The sequence below is a fragment of the Mercenaria mercenaria genome, chromosome 8 (genome assembly GCF_021730395.1).
Source record: "Mercenaria mercenaria strain notata chromosome 8, MADL_Memer_1, whole genome shotgun sequence".
Lineage (NCBI taxonomy): Eukaryota > Metazoa > Mollusca > Bivalvia > Venerida > Veneridae > Mercenaria > Mercenaria mercenaria.
Window position 1 is genome coordinate 69,220,276 of NC_069368.1, and position 16,144 is coordinate 69,236,419.

The 16,144-nt window shown below is 36.2% G+C and overlaps 1 protein-coding gene across 1 annotated transcript in view; it reads left to right on the forward strand.

Annotated features, from left to right (window-relative positions):
- LOC123566140 (uncharacterized) overlaps positions 1–13,981 on the forward strand; it is a 49,965-nt gene extending 35,984 nt beyond the window's left edge. The window contains exons 17-22 of the mRNA XM_045360018.2: positions 924–1,142; positions 2,256–2,476; positions 4,028–4,994; positions 7,178–7,412; positions 11,556–11,671; positions 12,192–13,981. Of these exons, the coding sequence (XP_045215953.2) occupies positions 924–1,142; positions 2,256–2,476; positions 4,028–4,994; positions 7,178–7,412; positions 11,556–11,671; positions 12,192–12,899 (2,466 nt within the window). The 3' untranslated portion in view covers positions 12,900–13,981. The remainder of the gene's footprint in view (positions 1–923; positions 1,143–2,255; positions 2,477–4,027; positions 4,995–7,177; positions 7,413–11,555; positions 11,672–12,191) is intronic.
- Positions 13,982–16,144: the final 2,163 nt, after the last annotated feature.

Consider the following 16,144-nt stretch of genomic DNA (forward strand, 5'->3'; position numbering starts at 1 on the left):
AAACTAGGTCACTAGGTCAAATCAGAAAGTTACCACTCAGTGACATAAAGCCATGTTTTCTACCTGAACTTCATGATACTTAGTCAGAATGATTGTCTCTTTAAAATCTAGGATTTTGTAATTTGGTCGTTTTTGGTGGAAATCTACGTCACTAGGTCGATCATTGAAAAAAACTATGTTGAAGATCTACCTGAATTATATCAAACATGGTTAGAATGTCTGGGAAATCTACTTTCACAGAAATGTTCTTTTGGTGACCATGTACCAAGTTTGTTCAAATTATTCCAGTTGGTCAAAAACAAGGCCATTGCAGGGGGAGTAGTCACTTTTTAATGTATATATACATTATTTTCTATATGCATATGATGGATACTTTAAAGTATCTTCTTGTTGGAAAGTCTTGGCCCAAAATAGCTTCGTAGATATCTTCCATGTGCAACCCTCTACCAAAATTGGTCAAGCAATTTGTGAAATTCGTGTGAGCGATCTAGGGTCATCATGGCCCTCTTGGTATGTGTTACAGTGGCATTGTTTGATTTCATTGGCAGAAAATTGAATGCAAATTTAAATTGTACATCGAGATTTAATCATGAGGATTGATGCAACATCAAAATCAAAGATAATTTATCCATAAATGAGCCACGCCATGAGAAAACCAACGTAGTGCGTTTGCGACCAGCATGGATCCAGAGCAGCCTGCGCATCCGCACAGTCTGGTCAGGATCCATGTTGTTTGCTTTCATAGCCTATTACAATTATAGAAACCATTAGCAAATCCGCGCAGTCTGGTCTGGATCCATGCTGGTCGCAAATGCACTATGTTGCTTTTCTCATGGCGAGGCTCATTTATCCATAAATGTTGATGATTTCATAGTATAACAAATGCAGTTACTTGATTAATCTCTGATTTATCAAAATTTCAGTTGTTTGTGTCCAGTCATATCTGTCAGTTGCTGGGAACCTACCCTACAGAGACAGATATTACCAAGCAACATATACTGAACATTTTACACAATGTTGTGATGTGGTCACCGGGTCAGATTGCCGGATATTTCACTGTGCTGATTGATGACTCCAAATTTACTCCAGATTCTCTAACACAGAGAGCTCCCATATTGCAGGGTCTGACCCATTACAGTGAGGTAAGTTAATTTTACTGGTGTACAAGGATAAATCAGATATGCTGAAATTTACAGGAATCCAGTAACATTTTTCTACTGATATTCACTGCATGGAGCCTAACAAAATACAACATCATTTTGTTATTATTACTTAATATACTGCTTTCTCGATACACGCCTGATTTCACTTTTCCTCAGTTGTAAATTTTATCTGATTTTAAGTTTTCTTTGATGCCAGTTACTCTGGTAGTGAGCATGTGTAACAGCTGATCAAATATTCAAAGATACACCTGGGAATACACAAAAGTTGATAGGCACTAATTTATCATTACAGGCCTCATCCTGTGAGAATCATCTTGCATTGACTTCATTTAACGGTGTCACCTATATTTTAAGGGTCTGCATGCCCATGCATGGACTCTGCTTCTTTAAACAACTTCATAGTTTCTAAAGGCAATTTTCCCACTTTTGTTAAAGTACGCTTGTACACTGCTCCACGAAATAGCACTAGTTTTCACTTTTAAATTCAAACCAGATTATGTGTGCTCCATAGAAATTACAATATTTCAATGATCAGTCCTCAGGTGAGGTCAGTATTACATGACCTCATACAACGTCTCTGTATTATTTGTGCTTAATTGCAAATTATGTTGAAAGATTCTGGTGACGTAAACAAGTTCTAGTGTTTGTCTTTCGGTTGTTTTGTTTTGAGTTGTGCCATTGCAGCGTAATTGGGGTGAGAATAACTGTATTACAAATTATTGTACATTTTGAAGTTGATCATACAAATGAATAACATGTCTGTAAGAACAAGGAACAAATAAGTTGCAATAACAGTCTATTTTTATTTCATGCTCTCCTTCAAAGAAGCGAGGGTATATCGCTTTACACCTGTTGGTCTCACCTGTAGGTTGGTCAGTCAGTCCGTTCGTCTGTCTATCAGTGTCAGTAGAGTGAGCGGTTTCCGCCCAATCACTAGAGAACCACTTGATCCAGACCATTCAAATCTGGTAGCATGATTTGGCTTACAAAGTAGAAGACCCTGTTGTTTTAGGAGTCAAGAGTCAAGGTCACTGGGGTCTGAACCTCAAAAAAAAAAAGATTTTTGTTTTAATTTCTTGTTTTAAATTTCAGGATCTATCACAGAAGATTCTTGACTACCTTACGAAACATGCAGATAACAAATCAGAATCTGTGTCATTAGTTGCCATGGAAACACTGGTACCCCTAATCAAAGATAAACCAGGATATATCCACAGACAGAAAGCCAGGTTCAAAAATATTTGGAAGGTGTCCAAGAATGAGAGAGTGAAACAATTATGTGTGCAACTGCTGCCTGAAATCAAAGCTACTATGTAAGTGAAACATATGACATATTAAAATTTTTCAGTGGTATGTTGGCAGTGGACATTGCAAGGGCTGAAGTATTTAAATAATAGATTTTGATTGCACAGAACTTTGTAGTTTTGTGATTTTAATTTGTTTAGTTTCTGTTTATGTCTCATGAAAGTCAACATGACAATAATATACTAGTCCCAGTATTTTGTTATGTGCCAGTATATAAACTACCGCCGGATCATTCATTTTCAGCTTGACTGTTTGAAGAACAAGTAGAGCTATTGCACTCAACTGTTTGTCGGCAGTGGCGTTCATATCCCTATTAGGTAAAGTTTGAAAGAAAGCTGGTACATGTATCCCAATATGCAGTAATAAGAATGGGTTTTAACTTCACATACTTTCACTGATAACCTGACATGCAGTGCTTAGGTTCCATAACTATTTTTCATTTGTATGTAATATGCCCCTGTTTGGGCATGGCAGTTTTTAGCTCGACTTTTCAAAGAAAATGTAGAGCTATTGCACTCGCCCCAGCGTTGGCGTTGTCGTCGTTGTCGCCGTTGGTTCAAGGTTTTTTTTATAAAATCAAATATCTTACTATCGGAGCTATTGACTTGAAACTTAAAATAGTTAATTACTATCACAGTCTACTCAAGGAGAAACAATCCCCATAACTGTTTGAATTTTGACAGATTTATGCCCCTTTTTAACTAAGAATTTTTTGGTAAAAGTTTTTGATAAAGTCAAATATCTCTGAAACTATCAAAGCTATTGACTTGAAACTTGAAATAGTTATTTACTATTAAAGGCTACACCATAAGAAACAATCCCCATAACTTTGATTAGAATTTTGACACATTTATGCCCCTTTTACTGGCAAAGCTCTAATTCAGAGTCAAGCACTGAGAAAAGTCGAGCATGCTGTCTTATGGACAGGTCTTGTTGGTTAAGTTTTGTATGTTAGCTAGTATCTAAGTAACTACTTGTGAGAATTGATTGAAACTTCACACACTTGTTTACTGGGATAATCTGACTTGTTTTGCACAGGTTCCATAACCCTTTTTGCATTTTAACAAAGACATGCCTCTTTCTGGTTCAGTTTTTGTATGCAAGACAACATCGAAGTAATTACTTGTGGGAATGGATTGAAACTTCACAAAGTTGTTCCCTTTGATGATTTGACAGGCAGTGTGCAGGTTCCATAACTTTTTTGCAGTTTTTGCTTCTTTTTTTTGTGAATTTTTGAAATTTCGTATAGAAAAATGTCAGGTAATTTCACAGTAAAAACATCAAATAAATATATAGGTACCGGTAATATATTTTACTGGTACGGATCTGTAAAGAAGTAACATTTTATTAAAACCTTTGAAAAGTCATGTCAGAAATAAAATGCATTTGATATTCAAAAATTTATTGCAATAAAATGCAATAAGGTAAAAATTAACACTTTAACAAACAAGTATACTAAATCTGATTTCTACTTCATTTTTGCATAAAGTCTTGGTAATACTACACACAGTTTTCATAACTGTCATGAAGGATAATGATATAATTTTAAATGTTTACAGAAAGAAACCTACACAGAACACAACTCAAACAGCAGTGAAAAAGGAAGCAAAAAAGGTGGTACCTCCTGTCAGTATGAATACACGATTCTCAGGCAAGGTGCAAGCAAGGCCACAGACATCAGATAGGAATATAAAGCCAGCAGATTCCTTGGTAACAAGGTCGGATACTGGCTCATCTATGGCTGCAAAAGCAAATCTGCCAGAACTTGATACAGATACACAGACATCAATAAGACTTAAATCTAACACAAGTGATGATAGATCTCCTGCTAATGTAGTAGTAACTGCAAACACTGAAAATATTACAGAAACTAATGTAGTTGGTGACTTTGTTGAACCTGAAAAAAGTAAATCTAAAGGGGCTGGAGATCAGGTGCTAAATGTGACTAAGAGGGAGAATACTGAAAGCAAGAAGACTGGTGATATTGGTAAAAATCTCTCTCAAAGTGAGTCTAATGTAACTAGAGAAAGTGATTCAGGTAACAGAAATATTGGAGATGTGAAACATAAGCTTGAAGACAAGTTGGAAAAATCTGATATTAACAGACCAGAGGAAATGGATGAGTCAAGATCAGAAAATGTAGAAAATGTGGAAGGACAGTTGCCAGAAGTTACAAAAACTGAACAGGGAAGCTACTCTAATATACAAGTTCATACTGGTAAAAATACTGAACATGAGAAGGGCAGGGATGTAAATACTCTGTTGGAAGTTTATGCTGTGTCAGATACTGATAGTAAACTGCTAAAGCAATATGTACGTACAGAGCCATCTGTCTGTCTATGCAGTTGTGTGAAGATGAAACATTTAATTGAGAGATTAAGTGTTAAGTTGAAACATGCAGGATATGATAACATTGTGACAAATACTGATACAGAGAAAATTGGCAGCATGTTTACAGGTGCTAAAGTTGTTGTTGTCTGCCTGGAGGAGTTTGAGGAAGCTTCTGATAAGAAGCTATTGGATGAGGTAAAAGCATATCAATTTTAAAGTCTTCCATGTCCAAAGTAATAAAACTGAATTTGGAGACCAGTCTCAAAACTATTATATCTTCTTTCTTTAAATAAAATAATAAATGATAGACCAAAAGCAAATATTGCACTCTGAGACTGGTAGAATCTGAGTTTATGTATAATCTTGGTTATATCTTTCTGTCTGGTCTTTGAATGTTTTAACCATACACTCTGAGACTGGTAGAATCTGAGTTTATGTATAATCTTGGTTATATCTTTCTGTCTGGTCTTTGAATGTTTTAACCATGCACTCTGAGACTGGTAGAATCTGAGTTTATGTGTAATCTTGGTTATATCTTTCTGTCTGGTCTTTGAATGTTTTAACCATGCACTCTGAGACTGGTAGAATCTGAGTTTATGTGTAATCTTGGTTATATCTTTCTGTCTGGTCTTTGAATGTTTTAACCATTTTTAGCTCGACTATTCAAAGAATAGTCTAGCTATTCTACTCACCCTGGCGTAGGCGTCGGCGTCGGCGTCACACTTTGGTTAAGTTTTTGCATGCAAGTACATACAGCTATCATTTAAAGGCATCTAGCTTTGAAACTTATTTATTCTTTTTCTAGGTCAATTACCAACCTCACTGGGTCAAGTTCCATAACTCTAACATGTATTTTGAGCAAATTATGCCCCCTTTTGGACTTAGAAAATTCTGGTTAAAGTTTTGCGTGCAAGTACATACAGCTATTACTAAAAGGCATATGGATTTAAAACTTATTTTTTCTTTTTCTAGATCAATTACCTACCTCACTGGGTCAAGTCCCATAACTCTGTTAAATTCTGGTTAAAGTTTTACATGCAAGTTACTATCTCCAAAACTAATGTAGATATTGAATTGAAACTTCACATGTGTCTTCGGGGTTATAAAACTAGTTGATAGCAGCAAGTCCCATAACTCTGACCTTCATTTTGGCCAAATTATGTCCCCTTTTGGACTTAGAAAAATCTGGTTTAAGTTTTGTGTGCAAGTACATACAGCTATTACCAAAAGGCATATAGATTTGAAACTTATTTTTTCTTTCTCTAGATCAATTACCTACATCACTAGGTCAAGTCCAATAACTCTGACATGTATTTTGGTCAAATTATGCCCCCTTTTGGACTTAGAAAATTCTGGTTAAAGTTTTGCGTGCAAGTACATACAGCTATTACTAAAAGGCATATAGATTTAAAACTTATTTTTTCTTTTTCTAGATCAATTACCTACCTCACTGGGTCAAGTCCCATAACTCTGACATGTATTTTGGGCAAATTATGCCCCCTTTTGGACTTAGAAAATTCTGGTTAAAGTTTTACATGCAAGTTACTATCTCCAAAACTAATGCAGATATGGAATTGAAACTTAACATGTTTCTTCGGGGTTATAAAACTAGTTGATAGCATCAAGTCCCATAACTCTGATATGCATTTTGGTCAAATTATGTCCCCTTTCGAACTTAAAACTCTTTTGATATTTAACATTTTGGGTGATAATTTCCTGCTTCTCTGACAATATTTCGAATAGTCGAGCTTGGCTGTCTTACGGACAGCTCTTGTTTTTTTCAAAATAGAAAGAAGAGTAAGTTTGAAATTCAGCCCATTGATATGGAACAACCCAAGTAATTTTCTTGTGCTATTTGTTCCATTTTTTTTTAAATAGTCAGTGCATTATGCCATGTATGCCTCAGGTGAATATTATAAAGTAGACAAAAAAATACAGCCGTCTATAGACTGCTGCCTACGGAAAATGTCATGATCTCTTTCACTTCTGATTGCTTCTGTGCAGATATGCAGACTTTGGATATGCTAAGATAAGAGTTAAGGAAGTGAACTCATATTGCCATTTGATTGCATAATCTCAGTACAATGTAACTCCACTTGCCCGAGCTTTAATGGCTCAAACACCAGCACTGAACCAAGCAGTTCCTTTGGTCTGAGGCTGTTTTCCTTATATTTTCTATGTTTGGATCACTCAATGCTCTGGATAATTTGAATATTTTACTCATCTCTGTGTGACTTTGAGCAGTCAGTGCCTTCTGTGTGTGATTTTGACATTCTCTGGCTGGTATTGAAAGCTTTATGAGCTATAGCAGGTACAGACTAACTTTGACCTGACAAACACTTATCTACACTTTGCTCACTATGATATTCTGATTGTAGATTTCCCACTTGGTTGATAAGGACATACCAGTTATAGTTTTGAAGTTTGTAAGTGCTCCATTGTCAGAGGAGGTACAGACAGGAGTGATGGGAGACAGAAGTTACATACGCCTGTACTCTAAACCAGGTGAAGACAGAATTGCTGGTACCGACTGGCCAAAATACAAGTTTTGTGAAATTTTGATGCAGCTAAGTTACCTTGGAATTACACCTGATGAAAATTCGATAACACATGGTAAGGTTTTTATAAGTTTCTTAAGTTTACCAAAACTTTCAGATACTTACCTCCAGTTTTGATTGGTTGTTTTCAGGCATTGTCATGACATTCACCAATTGTAAATTTGAGTCATAAACCGATCTCCAAACCCAGTTCAGTACTCTTGAGACTAGCCTCGGTTTTTAAGTTTTTTATGTGGATGCTGGTCTCAGAATGCAGCCTTTTCATTGGACAATTTTATGAATGCAACCAAAGACAACCCATTAGCTAGGTGTTCGAACGTTTAGACTGGTTTCCTAACACACATATAACTACAGTCGAAACTCGATATCTCAAACTCGCTTACCTCGAAATTCCGCTTAAGTCGAAGAAATGTTCAAGTCCCGTCAAATTTCCTTCTTCATATATGTAATTCAACTTCGGTTACATCAAAATTTGACTTACCGAGACTCCAGATGTGTCGAAAGAGATTTTCAGACCCGTCAATAAAATTGAAGTGCATTGTGAACTCGTTAAGTCGAAGTGAGAAAAATATGCCATGGAATTTCACACATTTCACTGTGAATGTGGTTGGTTTTTAAAAAATGTCCCTGTATATTGCCTAACAAGAAAGCCGCGATGCCGACATATCAAAGTGAGATGATGTCATACTTGTTTGCACGTGCCATAATGATAATTATTTGATGTAAACCTTAGATTTCTTTAATCAGCAGTCATTTGTTTTTGAAACGTTATAAAAATTGCTTTTAATTTGACTAATGAATTAATTAGTTTGAACAGTTGGGATATTTGATAAGGATTAATTAGAGGTAATAGAGGTTGTTGTTGGTGTTGTTGTTGTATACAAATTAACTTCTTAGTGGAAAGCATCATTCATTTAAAATGTCAGATCGAATGTCAGTACCCAGGGAGAGAAACGTGGTACAAAAAGGAAGCTTGCCTCAAAAACATTTGAGGTTAGTATCATTTTTATTCTTCGAAAAACTGAAAACTTCGATAAACACAAACTGTACTGAATCGTTTATGCGTAAAGAACCGACAGCGTATACACGGCATCAACGAAACAGTTTTTTATTAAATCTTTTCATAATGTACACTTATTTCGTCCATATATGTCTCTCCTCATAACTCGAATTTCGGTTATCTCGAAATAAAACGCACGGTCCCTTGAAATTCGAGATACCGAGTTTCGACTGTACTAGCAATTTTGAATCAATAGTAGATGTTCTGCACAACATTTAACATAGAAAACAAGTTCTTTTATATGCATTTAAAGAAGACTGTTTACACATTGTTTAGAAGATACATGTTTGTGACAGTTACATATAAAAGAAATAATCATCAACTTTTACTGCAGTGAGATTGCAAATCCCTTACAGAAGCAAGCTCTGTGGCGTACATGCTGCGTATTTGCTGTGTATATGCCGCGAACACAGTAGTACGCCAAAGGAGTACATTTTACATACACCACATGCCGTGTACATGCCGCGTACTATTTCGACGAGTACACAGGAGGTCACTAGTACACTTCAAGTACGCAGCGTAGACTCTGAAAATTTAAGGAATATACTGCATGTACGCAGGAGGGACTTGTACAAGAAAATAGTACACTACATGTACACTGCAGATACATTGAAATTTGTGCAGTACACTTCATATACGCGGGAAAGACTTGTACAATTTCTTTTGGCATTTATACTTAGTTTGTTTTTTTTATAAGTTAAAGTCTGAAGTAAACTTCATAACCGCAGGAGGGACTTGTTCATTTTCTTTTGGTGTTTATACTTTGATTTTTTTGGGTAAAAGTCTGAAGTACACTTCATGCAGGAAGTATTTGTACATTTTTTTTTTTTTTGGAAGCAAGAACTTTTATCTTAATAGCATAGAATAGTTCAGATTACCGGTATTCTGAACAATGAAAATTTGCCATACTATTTGCAATGTTCATTTGTGAAGCTTACATCTTAGTGATTTCTGAGCTGCACCTTGCATGCAATGTAAAAATATATTCTTTTTCATTTTGAATTAATCCTGGAGCTTTCTAACTTGGATAATTGAAAAGCCTTATTTGAACTTCGTTGCATTACCGTACATTTTGTAATACATGAAATATTTAGAAATAATTACCAAGATCATGCCTCAACAGCGCCCGAATGAGAAGAATTAATAGCTCTCACTGTTATTTGAATACTCTTAAGCAAAACACCATTCTATCATGTTTTATAAAGGCTTTAATGCTCATTATGTTAACTCATTAAGGCCTCACCAAATTAAAAAGTTGTTCATCGGATTTGCCGCTCGTATATTTTCAGAACGTTTTTGGCTAATTGCGCTCGCCCCATTGGAAAAAATCAACCCAAAATTTTTTGGTGCGCTACTTTTTACGGACGTAAAAGTGTATAAATGCTTAAATAATTCCAGTCCTAGATTGTTCTCAGATGGATTTTAATCAAAATAAATACATAATATGCACACAACGTCTATAATAAATCATAACACTTATATTTAGTTGCATTAAAGTTGTTTCCCCTTGATGCAGTTACGCCATTTTCTTCAAATGTTTACCAAATTACATGCTACAAAAATTGATTTATTTCATTGAAAAGTGGATGAAGAAAAGCATACTAATTTATTTGATAACATCAATCAACATTATTTTGGTAAGGGTAAATACTTATTGATGCATGTCACTTATCTTTTTTTCTGTTTTTTTCTGTCCAAATGATCAGCATTTGCATACGAAAGTTGGTGGGGTAAGGAATTTACATTATCACAGCAGTTTCGCCACAAGAGTACACAACATGTATGCAGCAGAAGTACACAGCATGTACGCCGCAGGACTCGAGCCAGGAGTACACAGCATGTACGCCGCAGGAGTACACAGCATGTACGCCGCAGGGGTAGTACACCGCAGGCTCATTTGCATGTGAAAAGTGTATGTGCCGCGTACATGCTGCGTACTATTTCCCGCATACTAAATTCCTCAAGCATACATCCTGTGTACTATGTAGTCCACAGCATGTACGCAGCAAGTAGTACGCGGCAGAGCTCATTTGCATGTCAAAAGTGTACTACAAACGTACTATCGGTGTATGTGCGGTGTATATCCTGTGTACTATTTAAAGCCCTTGAGTTCAGTACACATCATGTACGCATCATATACGCTGTATGTACACAGCAAGAGTACGCAGCAGGCCTTTTTCTTCTGTAAGGGATGTTTCAATTTGTGTATTTAAATGAAATGACCCACAAGTGACTTTGAAGGGACAATACTTCCCGGAATTTTACAGTAATTTCCTATATTTGCTAATGATATGATATTTTTATGCCCCCAAAGGGAGGCATATAGTTTTTGAACCGTCTGTCAGTCTGTCAGTCTGTTGGTCTGTCAGTCTGTCCGCAATTTTCGTGTACGGTCCATATCTTTGTCATCGATGGATGGATTTTCAAATAACTTGGCATGAATGTGTACCACAGTAAGACGACGTGTCGCGCGCAAGACCCAGGTCCATAGCTCAAAGATCAAGGTCACACTTAGACATTAAAGGATAGTGCATTGATGGGCGTGTCCGGTCCATATCTTTGTCATCGATGGATGGATTTTCAAATAAGTTGGCATGAATGTGTACCACAGTAAGACGACATGTCGCGCGCAAGACCCAGGTCCGTAGCTCAAAGGTCAAGGTCACACTTAGACGTTAAAGGATAGTGCATTGATGGGCGTGTCCGGACCATATCTTTGTCATCGATGGATGGATTTTCAAATAACTTAGCATGAATGTGCACCACAGTAAGACGACGTGTCGCACACAAGACCCAGATCCGTAGCTCAAAGGTCAAGGTCATACTTAGACATTAAAGGTCATTTTTCATGATAGTGCATTGATGGGCGTGTCCGGTCCATATCATTGTCATTCATGCATGGATTTTAAAATAACTACGCATGAATGTGTGACACAGTAAGACGACGTGTCGTGCGCAAGACCCAGCTCCGTAGGTCAAAGGTCCTAAACTCTAACATCGGCCATAACTATTTATTCAAAGTGCCATCGGGGGCATGTGTCATCCTATGGAGACAGCTCTTGTTCTATTAATTCCCCTGTCTTCAATAGAAGAAAGGTGATAGCTTATAAACAAGTTAATGTATTTTTGATATTTCAGAATTCAGATCTCTGTGGGGAACAAAAAGTCAGTTATCTGACGGACAGGAGCATATCCTTGATCTGTCTATATTACCAGATATATTTATATCTTGCCATTGGGGGAAATTGAAGCAGGTGAGTATATGTTTGACCTTGTGGTACATCCTCTCCATTACAATAGGAACTTGTTCACAGGTTTGACATTTAAATAAAATGTCATTTTTTTCTCCTTATTTTGGAGGTAGTTTCCTACTATTTGGCAGCCTTTAACGCTTGCCATGCTGGACACGAATGATTCTGCTATTGGGACCAGTGTAGATCTTGATCAGCCTGCACATCTGTGCAGTCTGATCAAGATCTGCACTGTTCACCATTCAGCCAGAATCTTTTTTGTAAGCACCCCTTTTAATGGTCTATGGTACTGAAGTTTAGCAAGGTAAGGGTTAAGTACAAAGTGAGAGCAATTAAAATCCTCCTCCTCCCCAATACCCTAAACTAATTCATTTATTTTTTCTGGTTGTTTGTCATCATTTTCAAAGTATCTGTGTAGTAATATTGCTTGTGATACACGTTGATTTTTGTGGAAGGTCACTGATATGTATAACAAAAGCATTCATCATGAATTTTGTTCACAAATAATGTATCTTTTTACCAGGTTGAACCACTGTATGAGAGACTTACAAGGGAGAAGTTGTCTTGCTGGTTTGGAGCATACCAGATGGGAGGTTCCGAATCTTTATATAACAGGATCCAGCAGGGTTTGCAGTGTTGCCGGATTGTACTGGCATGTATAACTAACAAGTACCATTTGTCAGAAGTCAGTGAACGAGACATAAGAATGGCAAAACAGCTGGATAGGATTGTCATTCCACTATTGATTGGTGAATGTGACTGGCCGCTAACGGGTAAAGTTGGAGACTTGCTTGGTAATTGTAAACCAATGAAACTAACTGTAACTACAAATGGTTGTGTTGATGCCAGCTCATTTGGCATGTCAAAACTTGTGACTCAGTTGCAACATTGTCTTTCAGAAAACAATGGCAATGACTCATTGGATGATGGAGGTAAGTCATTGGAGATACCATCAAAAACTGATAGATTTGAAGAAAAGTTTGAACGGAACTCAGATTTTAAATATGCAGATATCCAAGACCAGGGCCTTAGTGCTAATAAAACTGTCAAAAAGACAAGCTCTGCATATGAAATAGGGTCCCATCCACTCATAAAAAGTGGAATGACAAGACGTTACAGCAATATTGATGACCTCAAGGTCAAAAGAAGAGATCTCCCTGATGGGGTATATGTTGATGAACATGGTTACACACTGAAATCTTCCAGATCTAAATCTTGTATCATTTTGTAAAGGCCTCATGTTTGTAGATCATTGTATTGTTTAATTCGTCTGTTAAAATCAGGTGCTGTATATATTCTTCTTATATTAGTGTAGTTTAGCTTTGTTAAATTTTGTGTGTATGGGAGCCTTTGGTCGCGTTTCCCTGCAAAAATGTTTGGTTCTGCACTAATTGCGTTGCATTCTGGGATATATCTTAGCTACCTCCTTGGATTATTTGTTTGGCATTTATTTATTTTTAATTTGTGAAATATGTGTTGGCATTAATTGACTATTGGTAGCTATACCAGTGATTATTACACTGTTTTATTAGCTGAATGTTCTAACTCATTCCGACAATTGTAAACACTTGAACCCAAAGTTTTCATTCAAAATGAAATAACAGTTGTTTTGGTGCTGTCAGAAAAGCAAAGTTTTGATTTTTTTATGTTGGGAAATTCACACCTATAAAAGTGGTTATAATTGATATTAAAGGTAATGAAACTATATATACTTTCCTGGTTCAAAATTATAAAAATTTCAAACTTCTGGAACAGACACATTTAGGTCAAGTGGAAAGAGATAGAAAATAGCCAGTAAAGAAAAAGTTTATTAGCATTAACTTGTTAGCTCATCTGATTTTTTGAAAAAAAATGATGAGTTATTGTCATCACTTGAGCGGTTGTCGGCGTCGGCGTCGGCGTTGCCTGGTTAAGTTTTATGTTTAGGTCAGCTTTTCTCCTAAACTATCAAAGCTATTGCTTTGAAACTTGGAATACTTGTTCACCATCATAAGCTGACCCTGTATAGCAAGAAACATAACTCCATCTTGCTTTTTGCAAGATTTATGGCCCCTTTTGTACTTAGAAAATATCAGATTTCTTGGTTAAGTTTTATGTTTAGTTCAACTTTTCTCCTAAACTATCAAAGCTATTGCTTTGAAACTTGGAATACTTGTTCACCATCATAAGCAGACCCTGTACATCAAGAAACATAACTCCATCTTGCTTTTTGCAAGAATTATTGCCCCTTTTGGACTTAGAAAATCAGTTTTCTTGGTTAAGTTTTATGTTGAGGTCAGCTTTTATCCTAAACTATCAAAGCTATTGCTTTAAAACTTGAAAACACTTGTTCACCATCATAAGCTGACCCTGTACAGCAAAACATAACTCCATCCTGCTTTTTGCAAGATTTATGGCCCTTTTGGACTTAGAAAATATCAGATTTCTTGGTTAAGTTTTATGTTTAGGTCAACTTTTTCTCTTAAACTATCAAAGCTATTGCTTTAAAACTTGCAACTCTTTTAACCATCATAAGCTGACCCTGTACAGCAAGCAACATAACTCCATCCTGCTTTTTGCAATAATTATTGCCCCTTTTGGACTTAGAAAAATCATTTTCTTGGTTGAATATTATGTTTAAGTCAACTTTTCTCATAAACTATCAAAGCTATTGCTTTAAAACTTGCAACAGTTTTTCACCATCATAAGTGGACACTGTACATCAAGAAACATAACTCTATCCTGCTTTTTGCAAGAATGATGGCCCTTTTTAGACTTAGAAAATCATGGGTAGGACAATATTTCTATTATACAAACAAAATCAGTTGAGCGTCAGCACCCGCATGGCGGTGCTCTTGTTTTAGAAGTTGTTCCAAGAAAAGTACTAGATAAATCATGTCTTTTATTATCATCCTTTCTGCTTGTATTGTTTAAGTTAAAAAAAAATATGATGTCGGTTTTTTTTTGTTTGGCTGTTCTTGGGGGTCAAAATTTGGCTCATTTCTCTCTCCATGAGTCACCAGTGCTATTGCAATATCCACAAACATCAGTGCTATGTCTAGACACCTTGTGGACAATATGCAGCAAGCTCATGTCTCAGTTATTTCTCATCACAACTGAATGAAACTTTACCCCACATGCTTTCCCCGATAATAACAACAGAATGACATGGGTGCCATAACTCTTGCGTTAATTTTGATAAAACTAAATAAGCACAAAATAAAACTTCACTCACTTCTTTGCAGTCATCAACTGAATGATGTATGTTCCACAGCAGGTGCTTTCATTTTGGTGAAATTATGCTCCTTTTTGTACTTAGCCGTATTTTTTCAACAATATTCTGTTTGTGATTATCAGCAAGTTAGTATCTCAGTTACAACTCATCACAATTGAATGAAACTTCTAACACATTTTTTCGCCATGCTGATACCAACTGAATGACATAGGTTTTATAACTTTTGCTGTCATTTTCATGAAATTTTGCCCATTTGTGTACTTAGCCATTTGTATCAAAGTTACATTTGCGTACTTAGCCACTTTTTATGCAAATGAGATTTCAAACTTTTGTTTCTTTTGTCTTTCTTGAATATATTTTGTTATTCCCTGCTGTGAAGTTGAAGGGGGATAATGAAATGATGATCATATATCTGTGTGCCCCATCAGTATGTCTGCCCCCCCCCCCCCCCCCCCCTCCACACCCCCACCACACAAAAGCAATTTTTTTTACTTCTAGTTTCTTATGTTTCATGAATTTGTCTCTTATTGTGTCGTCATCTGCCACACCCACATTTCTCACCCCTCGCCCCAGCCTACTCCCATCACACTAGGCCCCCCACTACCCCCTCCCCCTAAATGTTGTAAAAAACAAACATTTTTTTAACTTTTTGTTTCTTGTGTTTGTTGATATTATGTCTTAGTATCCTGTCACCCTTTTCCTCATTTACCCACTTTACACACACAAATGCTTTTTTTACTTTTAGTTTTTTCATATGTTTCTATATATTTTCTCTTTGTATCCCATCACATACTTCAAATAGTGGTGATTCGCTGTAGTTACTTGTCCATAAAATGTGTATTTATATGATATACTGTTAAAATATTCTAAAATGATATTTCTTTTCTGTGATTTATTCCTAGTCTGTGATAGTGTACATGTATATGTCTGTTTTATCTGTAACTCCTGTGATATATCAAAGATCTGTGATCAATGAAAACATATCCAAAACTCTCATAATAGAATGTGCAGCAAAGTCAGCTTAGTCTCCCATTTCTGCTTTCTTTAAATGGAAAGGTGAATTAGTATTGTACCTAGGCTAGTTTGGTATATTGTCAGGTTTTCCCTGTTTAATTATTTTTAATCTAATAGTTGCCTCTTTAAATCTCATTATTGGATTGCAAGTATACTGCTTTGTAGTAGTACAAAAGGGATCTGTATGCAACTTAGTATTTAGTACTATATATTACTAGCAGTATATGGATCCTTTGGTACCACAACAA